At 41.3% G+C, this 23,021-nt stretch overlaps 1 protein-coding gene and 1 long non-coding RNA gene across 2 annotated transcripts in view; one reads left to right on the top strand and one right to left on the bottom strand.

The window, feature by feature from the left end:
• Positions 1 to 549: 549 nt before the first annotated feature.
• Positions 550 to 19,651, bottom strand: LAPTM4A (lysosomal protein transmembrane 4 alpha). The gene is made up of 7 exons (XM_001139190.7): positions 18,981 to 19,651; positions 8,775 to 8,895; positions 5,437 to 5,513; positions 5,215 to 5,337; positions 2,866 to 2,961; positions 2,216 to 2,314; positions 550 to 1,176 (listed from the first exon to the last, which is right to left on the bottom strand). Exons 1-7 carry the CDS (start codon positions 19,089 to 19,091, stop codon positions 1,102 to 1,104), a joined length of 702 nt encoding a protein of 233 aa, XP_001139190.1. The 5' UTR covers positions 19,092 to 19,651; the 3' UTR covers positions 550 to 1,101.
• A 56-nt stretch (positions 19,652 to 19,707) lies between these two features.
• The window catches only part of LOC134807942 (uncharacterized), a 65,653-nt gene continuing 62,339 nt past the window's right edge, over positions 19,708 to 23,021 (top strand). Inside the window, exon 1 of the long non-coding RNA XR_010149612.1 lies at positions 19,708 to 20,065. This is a non-coding gene — a long non-coding RNA (uncharacterized LOC134807942). The remainder of the gene's footprint in view (positions 20,066 to 23,021) is intronic.

The raw sequence follows: 23,021 nt of genomic DNA, 5'->3' as shown, positions 1-23,021 counted from the left end.
GTGATTCAAGAAATATCTTCACCACAAATTTAGAGTTAATGGATTAAGAAAATGATTTCTAATTAAGTGTGCATCATTGTGCAGTTGTCCCTTGGTATCTATGGGGGACTGGTTGCAGGTTCTCCCTCCAGATACCCAAATCCACAGTTGCTCAAGTCCCTTATAATAAAATGGTATAGTATTTGCTTATGACCCATGCATATCCTCCCATATTTTTAAAATGATCTCTAGATTACTTATAATATCTAATATAATGTGAATGCTACATAAATTGTTATAGTGTATTTTTTAGAGAACAATGACAAGAATAAAAAGTCTGTACATGTTCAGTACAGATCCAACTATCCATTTTTCCCCCCAAATATTTTCAATCCACAGTCGATTAACTCCATGGATATAGAACCCATGGATACAGAACCCATGGATACGAAGGGCCAACTGTATTCTCAAAGTTAAAAAAAAATAAACACTGGCACTCTGAATACACTGTAATGGAAAATGTCAGGGTTTATCTTAAAAAAAAGTAACGGATTAAAAAAATGACAACCCTAAGTATTTAAAGAGATTTATTAAATCATCTTATCACAAAGATGGAAACATATACAAATTAGAAACATGCAACCATCATCTTCCACAGTCAAGTCAAAATGTCAAATATTTTGTCTCCGCAGATGAAAAATTCAGATCTTATACCCAACTACTTACTCACCCCGAATATTTAAGTCAGTCTTCCTGAAAGTACTCAGGGTAGCAAGTAACAAAATGCAAACTATTATATAAAGAAAGTGCAGTTAAAAAGGAAACTATGTGGCAAGTACCCTCTTTCCCTTCCCACCCCCCAATTAAAGGCAAACAATGGCACTTTGCTCTTGCTTAACCTAGATTGTCTTCAAAAACTATTAAAATGTAAAAGACTTAACAAAAAAACAAAAAGACGTTTAACAGATGTCAAAAAGCTCCTTAGTGTTTGAAAATAAATGCTTAAACAAAAGACAACATATTTTATATCAAACAAGTTTGAAGAGCCCTGAATTGCAGCATTCTGTAAAATAAACAAGACAAAAAGCTGGTATAGGATTTATTGTCAAAGGCAGAATTTCTTCAGGCAGGTAAGTAAGGAGGTGGTGGTTCTTTTTCAGGCATTTTCACGGCCATTTCATAGGTTGGCAAAACGTACTAAAGAGAGAAAAAAAATTGTATCAGATTTAATTCTCCTTTAAAATCCTCTGTGAGATAATTCAGCTTTCAGACTTTATGCCCTAAATAGGGTTATACAAAACCATAAAGAAGAGCTGAAGAAACTGTTAGCTAAAATGTTCCCAAGTAGATGCCTCAATAACCTGGAATTTTACCAAGATTGCTAGCGAAGGGGAGGGTGGAGAGAGGGAGGTGGGGAGAGAGAGTTCCGCTTCTGGACAAGGATTCCTAGACAGGCAGGCAGTGGGTGCCATTGCTCTGCCCTCGTTCCAGTGTGACCGATAAAGTGCCAGTGCCAATTACACTTCAGGTGTTGAGGAGTTGGGTTAAACCATGCAATAGGAAACACCCAATAAGACGCTAGCTCCTGGATCCTGACTTTCATCAGAATCAGTTTGTAGTCAGAAGATCATGAACTTATATCATGTCTTTGAGGGTAACAGGCACACCTATGCAGTGGAGGAGTGACATTCTAATCAAAGTGACTCCAAGTCTGAAAGCCTGGCCCTAGATGGGCCACATATATTTTATATGCTGAAAACCTGGGAAGGTAGCACAGCAGCAATTAGAGGGCTGTGAAAGGTAGGCTTCCCCAAAAGACCCATGAAACCACTGTATTCATCTCCCCAGACAGGTCAGCTCCCCCGTTGGATCATATGGATGTTTTCTGAAAACAACACAAGTTTCAGTCAATGGAACTCCCCATCCTTAGAAGCCCCAGGCTACATGGGCCTAACACAGCTGTTTCCTGTCTTGTCTCCCCTACAAACATGACACTAATGAGGACCTCTAATGAGTAAATCTAACAGCCAAACTGGATGAGACAAGCGACCCATGTACTCAGGATTCCAAGTGGAAAATGTTGAATTCCGTGGATTTTAAGCTGTTCATAAAAGTACCCAGGGTTCATGCCCAAACCATAGGTTACAGCATGAAAGAGAAAGTCAAGCTCCAGGTTCTTCTCCTGGAACAGTCAATAGTGACTGGTGACCTTTTACTCTATCCAACAGTAGCTAACCTGAGGAGGTGCTTCAAAGGCAGGGTACACAGCAATCTCCGGCACGTTTCGGTTGTTGATGTATTTATAGCAGTTCCAAACACAGTTAATTAGATAAGCCTGGAAGAATAAAAACAAAGTTGACATCTGCTAGAAACTCAACAGACTACCTGCTCTAAAATGCCAGTGACTTAGAATGCTTTCCCCACACATCCTCTGTGTAGAAGGGAGCTGACCTCTGTGTGGACCCAGCACAGGCCAGGCCCTTTCCCTACTTGCTCTCATTTAAGTGTCATGAGTTTCATCGCCAACATTGCAGAGAGAAACCAGAGATGGAGCTTCAATTCAGGTCAACCCACTGTGCTGCAGAAGAAATTCTGGGTTTGTGAACCTTGGGAATTTTAACAGATTTTCAATACAAATCATGAACCCCTTTTCAAAAACATAAAAAGTAGGTCCTTTCACTTAGAGAAGGATCCTGACAGTTACAACCATTCCTTGGAAACACAACAGAAACCATTCCCTAGAAGCTATCTCTGCTCATGTGCCAGAATAAACACTGTCCCCACAAATCCTCAATCTCCTGTGACTTGTAAGGTGAAAGGCAGCAAAAAGGTTTAGATTCACAGTGTCAATCTCAGTCACCCCTAAAGATTTAGTCAGCAACGTACCTTAAAAATGATGAATAAGGCAAAGAACACAAGAACAATGAACAGGAGGCAGCTGGAGTCCAAGGCCAGGAGGTCATCTTTGTAGGGAAAATCAGGCTATTAAAGAAACACACACACATTTACAAGTCAGCCATCGCACTAGCACTTGCTGATAACCTGAAGAGCATCTGAAGAATACAAAGGCACCAAAGTCAAAAGTGATATTTAATAAAAATGTATAAGCAGAATTTAATTCAAAGTGCTTTTAAATTTTAAGCCTTATCACCATTAATGCATGCTAACAATCACTTAGAGTACATTTGATAACCCACAATGCTCCAAAAAGTCTAAATTTAGCTCGTTTTCTGTTTACTTTTCACTATTTTCCATCTTTCTGGCCTTTGGAAAAACACTATCGCCTATATGGCACTGGAGATCAGTCCCTGTGTCACTTGCATCATTAACTCAGGAGATGCTCAGGTCTGTGTAAGTTCTACAGATAAACTGGGCCATTTTAATGCTACAAGGGGAAAATTATTTTTCTAAATGTCAATCGTTTGTCTCAACTCTCATCAGACAGGGGCAAAAATACACCCACTGGTTACAATGTCAGGCAAGACATAAGTTTTACTGCAGACATACTCTATTCTACTGAAAAGCATCAGCTATATTCATTTAAATACTTATTCAGCCCTGACTGTGTACAAGGCAATGAGCTAAGTTCAGGGAGAAAGGTGTTATAAAAGAAGAATTTCAGATTTAAAAACTAACCAACAGAGGAAATATCTTCCAGTCTGAGGCACTAAGTGAACAAAACAGAGGAGAGAAAACACCAGGGTCTGTAAAAGGAACAATAAATTTTTATGTTCTTTTCTATAAAGCTGATTTAATTTTTTTAAGTTATGCTTGTTTTTAATGGAAATGTCAACACGAAGGCCTAATTACATTTTCATTTAAAAAGCAACATAAACAGAAATCCCAAAGGACTGAAAAAAATAGAAAAAAAAAATTTTAAGAACACACTACTCCCCAAACCCCAGCCAGGTTGTCTCCTTGGGAAAAAAGCTGTTTTTTTGATCTTCATCTATAAACAAAAAGAAAAACACAGAAGGTGGAGCTCATGAGGGAATGCTATGCTAAGGGTTTTACTCAAAAGGCAGGGAGGCACCACTTGAAATTTCTCCCCCGGAGATGACATGAGCAGAGAGCCACACAGAAGCCGCTGACCGTGGCTGACCAGGCCAACAGGCCCTGCCCCTGGCCACCTTTCTCCAGCCTTCCCCACCCTCCCTCTGTGTGCCAGCCACCATGGCCAGCTTCTAGTGCCCTCACTATGCTGCTTCTTGCCTCAAGGTCTCTCTTTTATCTGGAACATTGTCTTCTATACTTTCTCTATCTTAATTCCTGTTCAAACTCCTGAGTACAATTCAAATCCCACTTCCCAGCCCAGGTTTAGTACCCATGTGATATCCACTCCCACAGTAACCTACAATGGTGTATCAGTTAACTGTCAACTTCCTGATTCCTTCACCAGGAAGTAAGCTCCACTGATGCATCTCTATGACCTAGCAGAGTGCCTTGCACATAAGAGCAACCAGCGAATGTTTTCTGAATAAATGAATGATGAATTTGGTGGTGTGGAAAATGGGCTAGGCAGGAAATCTGGTAGTGGGAAGAAAAGTTCTGAAAGACAGCACTTTGGAAATGAACTGAGGATACTCCTGCCAATTTTCATCTACCTAGATCCCATATCTCCTTCTGACCACCTCCACGACGCCCTCCTTGGCCACCCAGCCCAGAGTTTTCCCTGCCCCCCTCCATATGACATTAATCGAAGTTCCTTATTTGCTGCTGCTGTGACAGCTCCCGCTTGTTATCACAGGTAACATCTTCATGTATCTTGACTCCCCAAATATTACAGTTTGCTCGCTAAACTGTAATATTCGCAGTTATCTTTATATCCACACCATTCACCAACAGTGCCTAGCAAAGGGCTAAAAACATAGTAGGCACTGGAATACTTGCTACAGATGTCTGTAAAGACAAAAAGCTAGTCACTTAAAGAGTGCCATACACAGTCAAATTACTGTACCTTTGGACGCTCAAAAACAAAAGCTGAACTACTAGTTCCATAATATCCATTTCTAGGAACTCTTAATACTGAATTATCCAAATGGATGGTAAGAAATTACTCTACTTTCATCTTGCCAGTTTTGTCACAGTAGCTAAGAGAGCAGAAATAATTATTTTAAGACACTTTCAAAAGCAAGTGGAGTAGTTAAAAATAATACCTAAGGCTGATTCAGAATTTAAATGTAAACATTTTACTCAAAATGAAAAAAAATAAGTTTAATGAGCATACACACTTACTAATTGATCCAGATATTCTTTGATTCTTGGCAAATAGGTGAGAGAACTAATAGCAACCAGGCAACTGAGGACGAAGTCAAAAAGCCGGTAACAGAAGAATGGAATCAGCCAACCCACTTGATACTGGAGAAAAAATAACAACCATAACATTGTATCACATATAGGAAATTACTAAGCTCCCCTAAGGTCAAACTCTAAAAGCTGAAAATACAGTATACTTACAGAAATTGCTCCATAAACCAGCATTGAACTGATTATAAACATAAGAACAGAGACGGCAAAAAGAACACAGGCATTATCTAAGAAAACAAAAACAAAAATCTAATTAAGCTACTTACACAACAAAAAGAACAAAACTTCACTTAAAGCTAGCTTTAAAATATTAAATTTAAATATTTTCAAAATTGGCTATAAAAAGATCTAAGGCCAAGAGGGTAAAAAAAAAAAAATCAAAGTCTCAGCATGAAGTAATGAACCTTGAGACATTCACACAAAGCACTTATTTGTTAAATCGCTACAACGACTCACTGACATGGGTGTAGGATGGCACATGAACCACATTCTCTACTAGAGAAACAGGTCCCTGTGCCCTTATGAGCCCAGGAACCTGAAGATGTGCAAACAGATCATTATAATCCAATGTGTCAAGTGCTACAACAGAGGCAGAAACAATTTGCTTTGCCTGAAGCATCAGGAAAAAATATGAAGAAATGACACAAGATGGGTCTTATGAGTAGGGTTTAGCTGGAAGGAATGGCTGGCAATTGCTTAAAAGACAAATGTATTAAACTCAGAATGCTACATACATTACCCTTTGCTCTAGATAAATATAACCTGAAATTCAAATTTCGCCATTAACCTCACTTCCCCACCCAACCTCCCAAACACTAAAATTCATTGCTTCCTGCACCCTGGTATCTATGTTAACACACACTACTTTCTTCTTTGTTTCTCAACTCTTCCTCAGGTTGTTCCAACTCTCCATTAATCCATGTTCACTAATTTTTTCACAAAACAGCCAAGTAATCTCAAGCAATTCTAAACCGTGCCTGACTTACTGAGTTTCTTAGCACAAATCTGTAGTTGATTCTGTGACTCTGGACAGTTTTTTCTTTTTTTTTCCTGAGACAGAGTCTTGCTCTGTCGCCCAGGCTAGAGTGCAGTGGCGCGATCTCGGCTCACTGCAACCTCTACCTCCCAGGTTCATGCGATTCTCTTGCCTCAGCCTCCCAAGTAGCTGGAATTATAGGCAAGCACCACCACATCCAGCTAATTTCTGTATTTCTAGTAGAGACGAGGTTTCACCATGTTGGCCAGGCTGGTCTAAACTCCCAACATCAGGTGATCCGTCTGGGCAGAGATTAAGAAACTGGGGGGGATGGGCACGGCAACCCACACCTGTAATCTCAATACTCTGAGAGACTAAGGTGGGAAAATTACTTGAGGCCAGGAGTTCAAGACCAACCTGGGCAATATAGCAAGACCCTGTATGCACAAAAGATGTTTTAAAAATGAAAAAAGAAAAAAAATACTGAGGGCACTAATAATGATGAATGACTAGAACAACTGCTGAATATTCCCTATTGGGTAAATGTATATATAACCTTTTTTTTTTCTTTGAGACAATCTCACTGTCACCCAGGCTGGAGTGCAGTGGCACAATCTCAGCTCACTGCAACCTCTGCCTCCCGGGTTCATGAGATTCTTTTGCCTCAGCCTCCAGAGTAGCTAGGATTGCAGGCCTGCGCCACTAAGCCCAGCTAATTTTTGTATTTTTAATAGAGACAGGATTTCACCATGTTAGCCAGGCTAGTCTCAAACTCCTGACCTCAAGTGATTCACCTGCCTCGGCCTCCCAAAGTGATGGGATTACAGGTATGAGCCACCATGCACAGCATGTATATATAATTTATCACTGGGCAGTAAAACATCATCAATATTTGGCACTAAACTAGGAATAGTCCTCTTCACTTTTTTCTTAGAGGATACAGGATTGATAAATGTTAAGAATTTAAAGGACTTCCCTGCTACAACATGCAAACTTCCACTTAGAAGAATTCAGGTAAAAACAAAATATGAAATTAAACAGGTATTATCAAACTTGAAAGCAAAATTTGTAATTCAAATAATCGGCTTTCAAGAGTCTGCTATGGGCTGGGCACAGTGGCTCATGCCTGTAATCTCAGCACTTTGGGAGGCTGAAGTGGGAGGGTCCCTTGAAGCCAGGAGCTCAAGACCAGCCTGGTAAAGACAGGGAGACCCGATCTCCACAAAAATTTAGCTACTCAGGCAGCTGAGGTGGGAGGATCACTTGAGCTCAGGAATTCTGGGTTACAGTGAGCTATTACTGTACCACTGCACTCCAGTTGGGACAACAAAGTAAGACCTTTTCTCTAAAAAACTTTTTTTAAACAAATAAATAATATAAATGTGATTTTAAAAATGAAGGGCGCTGTGGCACGCCTGTAATCCCAGCACTTTGGGAGGCTGAGGTGGGTGGATCACCTGAGGTCGGGAGTTCGAGACCAACCTGACCAACATGGAGTAACTACTAAAAATACAAAAAATTAGCCGGCTGTGGTGGTGTGTGCCTGTAATCCCAGCTACTCAGGAGGCTGAGGCAGGAGAATCGCTTGAACCCAGGAGGCAGAGGTTGCCCTGAGCCGAGATCGCACCACTGCACTCCAGCCTGGGCAACAAGCGCAAAACTCTGTCTCAAAAAAAAGAAAGGCATTTATCACATTCATAAGGGTAGAGCCCTCATGGCCTAATCACCACCCAAGGGTCCTACCTCTTAATATCATCACCTTGGAGGTCAAGCTCCAGCATGTGAATTTTGGAGGGACACATATATTGTAACCATAGCAACTTCTCCTTTCTATTAGTAGCTACATTAAAAAAAAAGTCTTATGAAGCCTGCATGCTTATTTTGATTTCAAGGTACATTTTACACATTTCTCAAAAACTTAATAGTCCATTACATTTTCTGGCTAGAAATGCTCTATTGTAATCCTCACTGAATATCTCTGAAAAACCCATCAAAATACTTTCCTGCCTCAGCAAGAATGACTTAAATACAATTTAACTTGTTACCCTTATTATGTAACCATTTTAACTTTCTGAAATGTAATTTAAACATAATCTAATCAATCCTCTAAATAACCAGTGTGTGTGGAGAGAGAGAGACATGGGCCAACAACATTTTGGTCAACAATGGACTGCATATATCATGAGGGTTCCATAACACTGTAATAGTGTATTTACAGTATTACTATATTTTTCTATCTTTAGATACACACCTATTTGCCACTGTATGATAACTGCCTACAGTATTCAGTACAGTAACCTGCTGTACAGGTTTTAGCCTAGGAGACTCTACCACATCGCCTAGGTGTATAGTAGGCTACGCTATCTAGGTTTGTATAAGCACACCCTATGATGTTCACACAACAATATCACCCAGTGACATTTCTCAGAATGTGTCCCCATCATTAAACAACACGGGACTGTATATAAAAATTAGCAGGGCAGATTTTTTTGTTTTTCTATTAAACACATACCAGCCATTCTCTCAGACGAATAGTAATTACCGATGACTTCATACTGAATGTTGACAGCTGGCATGGAGTTTGGATGAGTCACTTCCACAGTCAGCAAAATTGCCATCAATAGGTTTACTACCTGGAAAAGATAACATTCTATCAGTTACATTAATTACCATCACGACGCAATCTTAGCACAATCTCTAGATGTCCTCTCATATTTAAGATTGTCTTACTTGAAGTAACAAAGATATAAAATAGTGGGAGACTACCTGTGAGATAAAACAATACGCAATTACCACTATGAGAATAATTTAAAAATAAATATTTTATAAAGCATAAGTAATATTAACCATTTGAGAGATAAGATGCTTAACCAATACACCAGAATAAAATTAAAACTAAAGAGTCATTACAAATGGTTCATGTTCGAAGCTACCTATTTATTCATATACCAATCTCAGAATTTCTGGATTTGAAGAAGTTACTGTTCATCTGTTATATTTATTCATCAGATGCCCAAAACTCCTCCACAGCATCTCTCATCAGGTGACAGAGAACTCACTATTTCCTCTTGAGCTAGACTCAAATGCTTAAGAGACTTACCAAGATACTGAAAGTCACTTAACTCATCTACTAGTCTTACTTTTGTGTGTGTGTGTGTGTATGTGTATGTGTGCGTGTGTGTGATATGGAGTCTCGCTCTATTGCCCAGGATGGAGTGCAGTGGTGCAATCTCAGCTCACTGAAGCCTCCCCTTCCTAGGCTCATGTGATCCTCCCACCTCAGCCACCTGGTAGCTGGGATTACAGGTGCCCACGACCATATGGGGGTGATTTTTGTATTTTTAGTAGAGACGGGGTTTCACTATGTTGGCCAGGCTGGTCTCTAATTCCTGACCTCAAGAGATACACCCAGCCCTAGCCTCCCAAAGTGTTGGTATTACAGGCGTGAGCCACCACGCCCGGCCTTAAATCTACCTTTTGAGATAATGTGCTCTCCCTTCTAAATAAGTGCTCCAATACCTGAAAACAGCCTCCAAATACTGTGTTCTCTAGAATAGACATGCAGATCTTTAAGCCATTCCTCTGACTAGCATGTTTCCTAGCTACCTATTTCCCTTTTGTTTTCCTCTTTACACATGCTCCAGTTTGATGGACATATATTAAAATGAGGTAAAGTCACCCTGGTCAGAACATAATGGGATCTCAGTTCTCATATTCTGGCTAACGAATTTCAATTAATGCAACCTGAAGTTGTACTGAGGTTTGTTTTTGTTAGAAACAAGGTCTCACCATATTGCCTAGGCTGGTCTTGAACTCTTGGCCTCAAGTGATCCTCCTGCTTTAGCCTCCCAACATGCTGTGATTACAGGCATGAGCCACCGCACCCGGCCTGCATTGGCTTTATAAATTTTCTGAATATCACATGAGAGTAACTCCCTAAAACACCACGTTCTTTTTCACACTTGATTGTGCTAAGCTCCCACCTGTACCTATACAGTTGGATTCAGAGGCCCAAGCATAGGCCTTAATATACCTGTAATTGAGTTTCATCTTATTACATTCTTGCCTATGAAGATTTTCTGGATGTGGATTCTGACACACTACAGATTTACTACCTGTCTCAACTTCCTGAATTTAGGATCAGCATGTAATCAGTATTTCCATCTAAGTTACTAACAAAAGAGAACAGAGCTGAGGACAAAGCTGCCAGAGGCTGCCCCTTCCCATTAACTAGCAACTTCTGAATAAAATTGTTTAGCTCTTCAGAGGAACAGCCTGCTGAAATCCCATCATAATATCTGAATTTTCCTAGTCTCCCAGGGTTGTAAATCCATTTTAAATGGAAATGAGTTGTGCCTGTAGTTGTTGGCCAATCCCTGCGGTATCCCAGGAGGCTTCACTGCATTTAAGTACTCAGAAAGAGTATTGTTAATGACTCAAGACAGAAATCTCACGTAGGATTGGAGTTAGGCTTCCTTATCTAGCATAGTAAAGTTCACAGAATTTGCCCTCCTTCCCTTTGTGAAAATGTGAACATCTGGAATTTTCAAGGGTTAAGTTCCTATCAGTAGTATTTTCATTTATTTAGTTTTTGAGACGGAGTCTCGCTCTGTCGCCCAGGCTGGAGTGCAGTAGCGCAATCTCGGCTCACTGCAGCCTCCACCTCCTGGATTCAAGCGATTCTCCTGCCTCAGCCCCCGGGGTAGTTGGGACTTTTTTTTTTTTTTTTTGAGACCAAGCCTTGCTCTGTCACCCAAGCTGGAGTGCAGTGGCGCAATCTCAGCTCACTGCAGCTTCCACCTCTTGGGTTCAAGCAATTCTCACACCTCAACCTCCCAAGTAGCTGGGACTTTTTTTTTTTTTTTTGAGACCAAGCCTCGCTCTGTCACCCAGGCTGGAGTGCAGTGGCACGATCTCGGCTTACTGCAGCTTCCACCTCTTGGGTTCAGGCGATTCTCACACCTCAGCCTCCCGAGTAGCTGGGACTACAGGCGTGCACCATTCAAGCCTGGCTAATTTTTGTATTTTTAGTAGAGGTGGGGTTTCGCCACGTTGGCCAGGCTGGTCTCAAACTCCTGACCTCAAGTGATCCACCAGCCTTGGCCTCCCAAAGTGCTGGGATTACAGGTGTGAGCCACTGTGTCGGCCAGCTATCAATAGTATTTTAAACAAACTATTATATACTTCTCTCCTGTTTCACCTTGAATGATAAACACACAGGAAATGCATTTTCCTTTTATCAGCTGAAGTCATTTCACTAACATCCACTAGATAAGCAGATCAAGTTTTATTTTAGGGTAGGTGATCTAAACAATGCCACAATATGAAATTTGGAATCAACCAACATTTATTGAGGATATGCTTTATGACATGTGTATTTACGTGTATTACTTCACTTATTCCTCACAACAACCCGTGAAGTAAATATTACCAAAGCCTATGTGTAGATGGGGAAACTAAGATTCAGTAAAGCTATATAACTTGTGTTAAGCTTGCCGAGCTGACAGATGGGAGAATCAGGACACAAGTCTGGTTTTTAAGACATCCTCCTTCTCAGCACTACGTGATTATTAATAAACATTCCCCAGTAACTCCTATTTTAAGGTCTTTCCCAAAGAAACCATTATCTAAGGCTATAAAATGTTTAGACTTTACTATCTATGTTCAGCAGCAAGCCTCTTTCCTTGCATTGTTCAGAGGCAAGGCATGATATCTTTCAATTCTTGAGAGGACTTACCAGGAACAATCACTTTTGCAAGGTGGCTCTCCCCAGTTGAAAGCTGATTTTTTTTGTTGCCCACATTTGCTGCAATGGGTTTTGGCCAGCGTGTGTGGTGTATGAGTATGAGCTAATACAACTAGGTGAATTAATTACTGAACTATCAGATATATCTACTAAAACGTTATATGTTCTGTGTATGGAAATCAGTTTGAAATCAATTAGGCAAACTCTTCTTTGCTAAACACAGCATAGTCACAGTGAAAAAGCTCTCTGCGGTACAGAAATTCCTTTGTCAAGAAAGGCATGCAAACCCAATTACTAAATGAAGGGAATGACATGCCAAAAACATTTAGGAGTTCTATTTTCCCTTCTTAAATATTTTTATTACATGAAGGATTTCTAAAAATCTCACACCTATAGTCCCAGCTACTTGGGAGGCTGAGGTGGGAAGGATCGCCTGAGCTCTGGAGACCAGCCTAGGCAACAATACTAAGTCTGTCTCTTAAAAAACAAAAAAAAAGAACTCTTCACTTTTCTTCTCTTCCATGGATAAGTCACACGCTCATCCACTATTATCTTCTTTTAGTACTAGAGACACTTCAAGTTTCATTTCACTGTGGGTCATATCACTAAATATTAAACAAAATAAACCGTAGGGCCAATCAGAAGGACCAAGAAACGGTGAAATAAATTTCAATGCTACTTCATTAAAAGCTTTTTCCAAATCTTCTTTGAGTTAATTATATTCCATTAGATCACATCATTTCATTAGAACCCCAACTTACATCTTAAAGTATTACACTGGAAAACCCATCCTTGTGATTTAAAAAAATTTTTTTTGTAGAGATGGGAGTCTCACTATGTTGTCCAGTCTGGTCTTGAACTCCTGGCCTCAAGTGATCCTACTGCATTGGCCTCCTAAAGTGCTAGGATGACAGGCACGAGCCACCACTCCTGGCATCCTTTAATCTTAAAGATATTCACCAACGAATGCCTACCTTGTGCTCATATGTAAGCCCTGGCAACTTACCTCTGATTAAAGTTGATATTTCTAAATTACATGTTTAGCTTTTCAAAAAATACATAAAATTAACTGTAGTCTTACAATATAAAATTTCTCTGAAAATATCCAACTATGTACTAACTATTACAAATATTTATTCCTGATTCACTTTTTCCTTTCACTGTATTCAGGAAAGAAAGTTAATAAAAATGTAATTTAAAAAGAATGATTAAGCTGGGGACAGTGGTGTGTGCCTGTAGTCCCAGCTGGTCAGGTGCCTGAGGTGGGAGGATTGTTTGAGCCCAGTTCAAGGCTGCAGTGTGCTATAATCATGCCATTGCACACCAGCACAGGCAACATAGCAAGACCCCATGTCTTTAAAAAAAAAAAAAAAAAAAAAAAAAGATTAAATTATTAACTTCTAAACTTGGCGATATGGAGAGGTATAGAATGCAGCAATATTTTAGCAGCATGGGCTGCGGATTCACCACTCAATGTGTTAACAGTACTGTAAATTTAATCAGTCAAATCAGGTGGTGTGTATTGTTTTTGAAAGCTTCTACATCTTATGTAAGTGTGTACAATAAGAAATCTGTTAGATTTGACTTGTTACAAAATAACTGTATCAGATCCATGGAAGCACAGGGCCTGAAGAGAGGAATTCTTTGTTTTCTTCTTTCACTGCTACACCTATTCCAGAAGATTCTCTGGAGACTTTAAAAAAAAAATCATTTTTCAGTTTTCCCACAGTAATTTGCCCAGAGCCAGTATCTACTGAGATAATAATTAAAACAGTGTGTCTGGTTTAAGGAGGCATCCAGATAAGGGCTTCCCATGCAGAGAAAGCACCCACAGGAGGGTCAATCTACAGAACTAAGCAAAGCCTGTTATCTGATAAAGATCAAAATTGACTATCTTTAAAACGTTTTTTAGCCATAAAAAAGGATTAGTTCATGTCCTTTGCAGGGACATGGATGAAGCTGGAAACGATCATTCTCAGCAAACTATTACAAGGACAGAAAACCAAACACCGCATGTTCTCACTCACAGGTGGGAACTGAACAATGAGAACACTTGGACACACGGTGCGGAACATCACACACCTACACCAGGGCCTGTCGGGGGGTGGCGGGCTGGGGGAGGGATAGCATTAGGAGAAATAACTACTGTAAATGATGAGCTGATGGGTGCAGCAAACCAACATGGCACATGTATACCTATGCAACAAACCTGCACGTTGTGCACATGTACCCTAGAACTTACAGTATAATTTAAAAAAAAAAAAAAGTTTTTTGTTGTTGTTTACTGTTACGTGCAGATACAACTGAGTATTCACAATATTTTTTGGAGGAGACATTCATTCAACAAATGTGTAATGAACACCTAAAATGTTTTAATTAATAAGTTAGCCATCACACACATTTTATTTTGAGACAGGGTCTCATTCTGTCACTCAGGATGGAGAGTAGTTAGTGCGATCTAGGCTCACTGCAACCTCTGCCTCCCCGGCTCAAGTGATCCTCCCACTTCAGCCTCCCCTGTAGCTGCGACTACAGGCATGCACCACCACACCATGCCCCGCTAATATATATATGTATGTATGTGTGTGTGTATATATATTTTGTTTTATATATATTTATATATTATATATCTATATATAAATATATATTATATAAATATATATATAATATAATATATATTTTTTTTGGTAGAGAGGGGGTTTCGTCATGTTGCTCAGGCTGGTCTCGAACTCCTGGGCAATCCACCTGCCTTGGCCTCCCAAAATGCTGGGATTACAGGCGTGAGCCACTGCCCTTATAAAGACATCACCCTCTTCCCTCCAGGAGAACATCTTGCTGTAGAGAGAAAAATAAGAGAAAAGGACAATCCTACCAATGTGTACTGAGTACTATTTAATAAGTACATACAAGAAGGACCCAGAAACTTTTGCAGGTGCACCGTGAGAAAAACAGATCCCCCTGGCTAGGAAGTAAAGAAAGCTTGGCTGGGCATGGTAGCTCACGCCTGTAATCCCAGCACTTTGGGAGGCCAAGGCAGGCGGATCATGAGGTCAGGAGATCGAGACAATCCCGGCCAACACGGTGAAACCCCGTCTCTACTAAAATACAAAAAATTAGCCGGACACGGTGGCGGGTGCCTGTAGTCCCAGCTATTTGGGAGGCTGGGGCAGAGGAATCGCTTGAACCTGGGAGGCGGAGGTTGCAGTGAGCCGAGATCATACCACTGCACTCCAGCCTGGTGACAGAGCAAGACTGTGTCTCAAAAAAGAAAAAAAAAAAAAAAAAAAAGGAAAGTTTTACCATGAAAACATGTGAGCTAACCATTAAATTATCTGGACTTGGCAAAATGTTGTTAATGGTTGAAGCTGGGTGATGAATAAATGGGAGGTTTTCGTACTATTTCACTACTTTTGTATGTATGAAAATTTCCTTAATAAAATTTTTAGAAAGTGACTTGGGAGGATAGCAACATTTCAGGGAGAAGGAATAGCATATGCAGAGGCACAAAACTTCCTTAGTTTAAGGAAGGAAACTAACAAATATAAACAAGCTATGCTTACTTGAAGTCAGAGGTGAGGGCTGGAAAGGAATAGAGCTTAAGGAAACCTGTTTTTACTTCTCTCCCAGATACAGAACTTCAAACTGTTTATGGTTGAGACACTCATGAAAAATTAGCCATATATTAAGTCTAAAAGATAAAATTATTACAAATGCTCAAAATGTAGTCTTGTAGTGCACACCATTAACCACAAAGTATATCTACTACAGCACACTTTTAAGTCCATTTTCAATTATTCAATAAACATTTGAGTTTATACCTCATAAGAAACTTGTTTAAAATCAACTGGCTTCAAATTCTTCAATAAATGATAGAGAAAACCATTTCAGGAATGCCAGAATTTAAACATGAGCTCATTCTGAAATTTCCTGTTACTTAACCAGGTATGCTTCTTTTCTATCTAAAATACCAAAGGCTCACACTTCAGGGCTGGTACCTCTGGTGCATATAATAACTGGTTCTGGCTTTCTCTATGTCCCACAGCACTATTTTGTACCATACAATGAATATTTTAGTATATGGTGTTACGATACTTTAACACTAGACCAGTAGAAGCCGTGGCTAGAAAGCAATGAGACTGTATCAGATACAGTCACTGATAGCGAGGGAGAGGGGCTCCCCCAAGTTCCAAATGACACAGGGGGAATCATCATCTCAGAAGTCTGTCCCACATAATGTAAAAAGAAACATAAATATTCTCCCATGCAGACTGAATTATTGCCTCACCAGGAATCAAGGAAGAGAGTACCTTGACAAGGTAGGTAGGGAGGGAAGTGACATTTAATACTCACTCATCCCCATACTGTTTCTCTGTCTTAGTAAAGCAGCTTCTGAGAATAAAATGCACTACTTGGACAAGCCTTCTTTGCTTCGAAGTATTATACTACATTTTGGCTTAGGTGGTCTTGTGTCGTGTTACATGTCTCCCCAAGTTGGTAGAGACTGTCTTTACACTGCTATGGTATTCAAGCTACACTTTTGAAAGTCATCAACAAAACTATAATAAACAAAACCAATGGCCTTTTTCCAGTACTTATTCTGATTAGAATCTATTATTACTGATCACCTTCTCCTCCTCCTCATCACTGTACCATACATTTTTCATATCTGTGCTCCAAGTTTGTGATACCATAAATATCTTAAGGGCAGATGCTGTTAGACAAGAAACATTTGAGAGTCTAGCACTTGGCAGGTAATAGGAAAACAAGGCAAATGACACATGGCCCCTGTGATTTATTCCTTTTGTTTGTCCACCAAAGCCTTTTACACTGCAGGTGGTCAGTAAATCTCTTAATCAATTTAAGACAGGTTAAATGATTTAAGAAGTTTACAATAAAATGTTTTACACTAATCTGAGAAGTCTACGCAAAGTAAGAACAGCTATGGCATCTTTTTAAAATTGTGAAACTAAAGCATGGTCTTCAGAGGTATGTGAACCCTTCTCACAACAAGGGCTTAAAGTAGGGAACAGATGTAAACTCCTCACTCCCTACTTTGTAAGAATAAACGCCCCTAATGAAGTTTTTCTCTCTGCATTTTGAGTTTCCTGTTTGTAGTTCCCACTTTATCCTGCTATTCTATTCATTTTCTAGCTGAGCCCACAGCATCAAAAAATCTGCCTGAGAAAAACTGAAAAGAAATACAGCCAATTACATTCGGATGGTCGAAATAGAAATGGTGGTATTCTCTTCTTGAGGAGTTAGGAATCCTTTGTTCTGTGAGTGGAGGGAAGGATCTGAGAAGAAACAGGAAGACTAAGACTGCAGGAGAGAGCCAGGCCGATGGATTCTCTTAGTTAAACAGGAAAGAAAGTCATCTTCTGGGGGTGAGGAAGACGGAATTGAGTAATAGCCTTGAGGAGCCTCAAGGTTTGAATTATTCATTTAGGGAAATAGAAGACAGAGCTAAGGACAAACAAAAGAAATGAGACCCAGCCCCTCAGCAAAATGGAGAAGCTATAAAAGGAAGTTAGAAACGTAATGCAGCTGATGGTCATTAACTATATGTTTAGTATTCCAAATCAGTTAAAATACAGAACGAAAGAGTCTGAGGGAAAAATGTGATATAGTTCTATCAATAAGGCGGTATTTCCGAATATAAAAGTACAGGAAACATGAAAATAAACTCAGCACAAGCAAACCTACACATTCGTGTTGTTTTTTAAATGTACATCAGAAACAAGACGGTAAAAAACAACAGGGCAGGTAGCAGTCATGTGGAGTCAGGTAGTCCCCCGGGGGTGGGCCATGAAACAGTATCTGCCTCATTTAAGATGATTCTCATCTGGCGTTTGTCCAAATGCTTACTAATGATTTCAAGTCAATGAGTGGGGAGAAGCAGCAAGTACAGAGAAAACAGATTGTGTCTGGGATAACTCTCTTCCTCTTTTGCAGTTAAGTATCAAAAACTGCACAGTATCACCAACGTCACCCACACAACCACATTCGCGAAGTCATTAAAGTGGCCAAGTCGACCATGTAGGAAGTTTGTCACGGCTTCGGCAAAATCATAATAACCTAAAACTACCTAAACTGAATCCCATATTTGGAAGTCATGGACAAGTTAGGTTTAATGTGCATGGATACTGTAAATGGTGAATTACAAAAGAAAAATCACAAACTTATTACTAGTGAATCACCAGGCAACAACAGTGTCAACTTGGTTAGGACAGAATCACACAGATCTTGGAACCCAGGAGATACCAGCGTAGGTGGCCAGGATGGAGAGGGCTCTCAATAAAGGTCTCTGTAAAAACAGCCGGTCGGCTACGAAAAGCACCTACTGCGCAGGGAGGAGGCTGCACCAGGACAAAAGCTGGTCAGGCGTCAACTCAGGCAAAAGCTATCGCCCCCAAGCGATTCTGGAGATGCAAGAGAGGCATGAAACAAAACAAAGTCCAAGAAACGCGGACAACGGGGTTACCGCTGGATCTTTCGCTTTCCCAACGGGAAGACCAATGTCGAAACTAGACTGCATTTATCAAGGTCCGCTCCTAATTATTTCATTAGAGGAAAAAATTCCAGGGAGCACTGGATAGGAGGAAGGGAGGTGCTGCCTTTCAGATCGTAGAAATACAACAAGAATCAAAACAGAGAAATTCCCACCAAATCCCAGCACCCTCGTCCCTTCGCCTGCAAAGCCTCTGCTCTCCCAAGCCCGCTTCTCGCCTCAAATTCTTGCCAAAGAACAATCTCCCCATGCTTACCACCGCCCCCCGCTCCCCCGACTCCGATTCCTGAACAAGGTTACTTTCCCAAAGTCCTTGGACTTCATCCAGAGTTGGCGCGCCTTAAAAAGCAGCGCCCCTCCAAGTCCCCGCCCCACCCAACACCCCGTTTCCAGTCTCACCCCCTCCGCACCAGGCCCCGCTCCCCAGGCCCCCCGGACATACGCGCCACGCCCGCCCGCCTTACCATGTACCAGGTCCCCAGGATGATCGTCCCGGTGCGGACATGGCAACAGCCGCAGCACCGGGTGCTGTAGAACCGGTCACTGCGGTTCCGCTTGAAACTCATGGACACCATCGTAACAGGCGGGCCTCCTTCTTGGCCGGGCCCCTGACAAACGTTCTCCACCCGCAGCCAAACTCAAACGGCTCTTTCACGGCCTCCAAAACCCAACGACGCGTCTTCAAACCCGCCCCCGGCTCGTGCCCCTGCCAGCTTCTTCGCGCCTGCGCACTGAGCGCAGCGACTTCGGATTACCCACCCCTCTTCCTCCACACAGGCCAATGGGGAGCGGAAGGCTGGATGGACCGGACTTCTGATTGGAAGAACTTGGGGATTGACAAGACCTCACGCCCAATTAGAAGTGCAACTCGCCTCAGCGAGTCTCCGCCCGTTACGTGACGGCAAGGGCTGGTTCTCGGGCCTAGGATAGTTGGGGATAGATATGTCCCCGTAGTGCACTATTCCCGAGATGAGACCCGCAAGAAAAAAGGCATTTAATGGAAAAAGGGAGACACGAGACAGCGCGGATGGCAGAAAGCGGGCACAAGGGGCTTTTCTGAGCAATGTGTGCCACGTACTGGATGGGAAGCGTCACAGGCTGATAACGTGACCTTTGCGCGCAGCTCAATTATTGCGCGGGCTGGGGGCGGGGCCTGCGGGGAAGGGACAGAGCCAAGCCCAGCCTTGAGCCATCCTCGCCCCTGTGGCGGAAATGGGAGGCTGCCTGGGGGAGTGGAGGGATTGGATTTACACCCTCTTTTCCCTCCGAAGCCTCCTTGGTGGGGGCGAAGAAAGACCATCCAACCCTGCCAAAGGCAAAAGGATTAAGGATAAATGAAAGCAAGATAATGTAGAAGAACTACTTAGCTGCTGGGTTTTTAGAGATGAGTGATTTTTTTTTGTAGGGAGAAATTATGAAACACATTGAAATGGACAAAAAATTACTGAATGTCTTAAATGAAAAAACAGCCATAGTTTGGCACACCGTCCCGGGCATTCTGTTGCTAGAGGGGCTGTCCGCTTTTCTTTGTGGTGCTCTGCACAACTCGGTAAGACCCCTCGTATTGTTATCTTACCCTTCCTTGGGAAAAGCCATTTTGCATCGATTTGTAAATTCATTCCCCAGTCCTGATTCAACAATATAGGTGGGTGCTTTAAATTCTGCTTAGAGCTGGTTCTAACAGCTTACTGGTCCCCGGGTTAATGAGTAAATAAATTTTTTACACGTGTTCATTTTGTATTTCTGTGAGACCTGTGACTTCACCGTTTAAAAATGTATTTATCATTTAATGCTTTGGTAAACACACTTCTTTTCAGAGAATGGAAAGGGCTTCCCTTCTGCCAGGGCACATTCTTAGCCAGAGACCACACTGAATTCAGAGTAAAGGTTATTTCTTTGGCATGGCTTCTTTGAACACTGCCTGAAATTATGCATGTATTTGTTGATTATCTCCCCAATAAAATACAAATTTTAGGAGAGCAGAGACTGTTCACCACGGAAGGAGTTGTCCATGGAGCTTACTTTCAAACCATCTGGGAAGCAGTAGTTAAGCCCGCCCACGCTAAAGGATGGGGTGTGGCTGGCTATTTAACTCAGAATGAATTAGGACATTTCTCTACTTATGTAGGGAGTAGATTATCTTAACCCCGCCCCACAATTTCGTATCCCTTATTTTGTTCTAGGCACAGATCCAATCACTTTATTTTCAATCATTTCATTCCTACAACTAACTGAGATAGGTACTCTTACGTTATTTAACTCTACAGAGAAGTTAAATTACATATCCAAGATTGCAAGGCCAGTGTCACAACTGAGATTAAAACCTGTTGTGCCAATAGTTTCCAAACTTTGCTGCACATTGGCATCACCTGAGGATCTTTACTAACCACTGATGCCTGCTTACTATTCCAGACCTTCTGATTTAACTGTCATGGGTGAGACCTGGGCATTGAAATTTTTAAAAGCTCTCCAGGTGATCCTAATGTGCAGCACTGTTATTCTGTCTTGATATGAAATGTGGCAGAAATAAATACAATAAAATAAAAAAGAATACAAAGATAAGATCAGGGGAGCCGGGCGCGGTGGCTCACGCCTGTAATCCCAGCACTTTGGGAGGCTGAAGCAGGCGGATCACCTGAGGTCAGGAGTTCAAGACCAGACTGACCAACATAGAGAAACTCCATCTCTACTAAAAATACAAAAAATTAGCTGGGCGTGGTGGCACATGCCTGTAATCCCAGCTACTTGGGAGGCTGAGGCAGGAGAATCACTTGAACCTGGGAGGTGGAGGTTGCAGTGAGCCGAGATCTCGCCATTGCACTCGAGCCTGGGCAACAAGAGCAAAACTCTGTCTCAAAAAAAAAAAAAAAAAAATCGGGAAATTATCCGATTTCTCTAAAAGCCAAAATGAATTCAAAATCAGGTGTACCTAACATGGCATCAGATCAGCTCGTAAGGGCTGCTCTCCCTGTACTGGGACTACCCCAGGCAAGGAACCAGGGAGGTGTAAATCATTAGAGACCTGCAACATAAATGCATCTGATAGCAATAATGTAAGCATACCCTGAGAATGACCCTGTATGGTAGATGCACCTGAATGTGTGCTCTGAGCTAGGGAATCTGGGAGTGGCCAACCTGGAGATTTGTTCTGTGTCTGTGATAAACATCTTAAACCCCCACCCCCACCCACTGGCCCATCCATTGGAACATGGGCCATACAGGGGATTAGGGCCCTGAGTTTTGGGTTAAATGCAGGTTGCCAGGTGGAGGTCGTTAGTGGGAGGGTGTTCAGTGAAAATGCTGTATAAACTGCATGATGTTTACAGGCAGTTGCGGTTTTCCTGCCCTTGGGACGTGCAATTATGTTGTCCAGCCCACTGCCAGGGGACAGTAGGAAGGGAGATGTGTTGTCCACCCCACTGCCACTGGACCACTTCTATACATAGCTGGTTCTTCTGTCCAGCCTGCTGCCACTGGACTGTTTCCCCTCTGTCACCACTGGACTGTAAGCTCCTAATACAAACCCATGTCTCATTTACTGGCCCTCCAGTCTCTTCTTGGCCTCTTGAACTTGGTACCTTCTCTATTGAGGTTAGTAGGAGTTTGGCACAACAATAGCATACATAACGGGATTAGAGGGGTGAAATACGGTTATGGAGTTTTGTCTAGATAATTTTTATCTAATATATACACCTTTTTGAGAAAATTGTAAGGTACTATTGGCAAAACAACCCATCTTCTGGGGATGGGGAAAGGAAAGTTAACATTTTTAGGAGAAAATAGCTTAGGAAAACTCACAACGAAAGAAATTAGAGTGAGGTTGAAGCTCTTTAGCTAACATAGTTTAATCTATTTTTCTCTTTTAAATGTGTTAGTCTATTCACATTACTTTAGCTTATTTTTATTGAGGATCTATTCTATTCCATGTGATGATACGAGAATGAGCAACACAATATATACCTACTGTGTAGCCACAAAAATCTAAAATAAAAAAAGTATTAAAAAAAAAGAATGAACAAGGGAGATATTGCACCTTTCCTGGAGTATATATAGTCTACGGGGGAAAAAGTCAATGAGCATTTTCAGTCTTCATCCCATCTCCTAAAGCATTTATATGTTGACTCTTCCTTAGAGCTAGAAATTCTTTCTTGGCTTCTGATTAACCATCCACTATTTTTTTCTGTACTTCTCAGGCAGCTCCTTCTTATTGTTCTTTGTAGTTCCCTCCTCTACTGTCCATCCCCCTAAATATTGGTGGTGTTGAGGGCTGTGTGTCAGGCTCTTTTCTTTTCTCCTTTTATCTTTTCCCAGCTGTCACTTATTTACAAGATGATTTCCCCATGTATTCGTCCATTTTCACACTGCTATAAAGAACTACCTGAGACTGGGTAATTTATAAAGAAAAGAGGTTTAATTGATTCACAGTTCATCTTGATAGAAATAATTTAGCTTCCTGGCCAGGTATGTGGCTCACACCTGTAATCCCAGCATTTTGGGAGGCCAAG

Source organism: Pan troglodytes, chromosome 12 (genome assembly GCF_028858775.2).
Source record: "Pan troglodytes isolate AG18354 chromosome 12, NHGRI_mPanTro3-v2.0_pri, whole genome shotgun sequence".
Lineage (NCBI taxonomy): Eukaryota > Metazoa > Chordata > Mammalia > Primates > Hominidae > Pan > Pan troglodytes.
The sequence above is the reverse complement of the archived record's forward strand: the minus strand, read 5'-3'. Positions and strand labels throughout refer to the sequence as shown.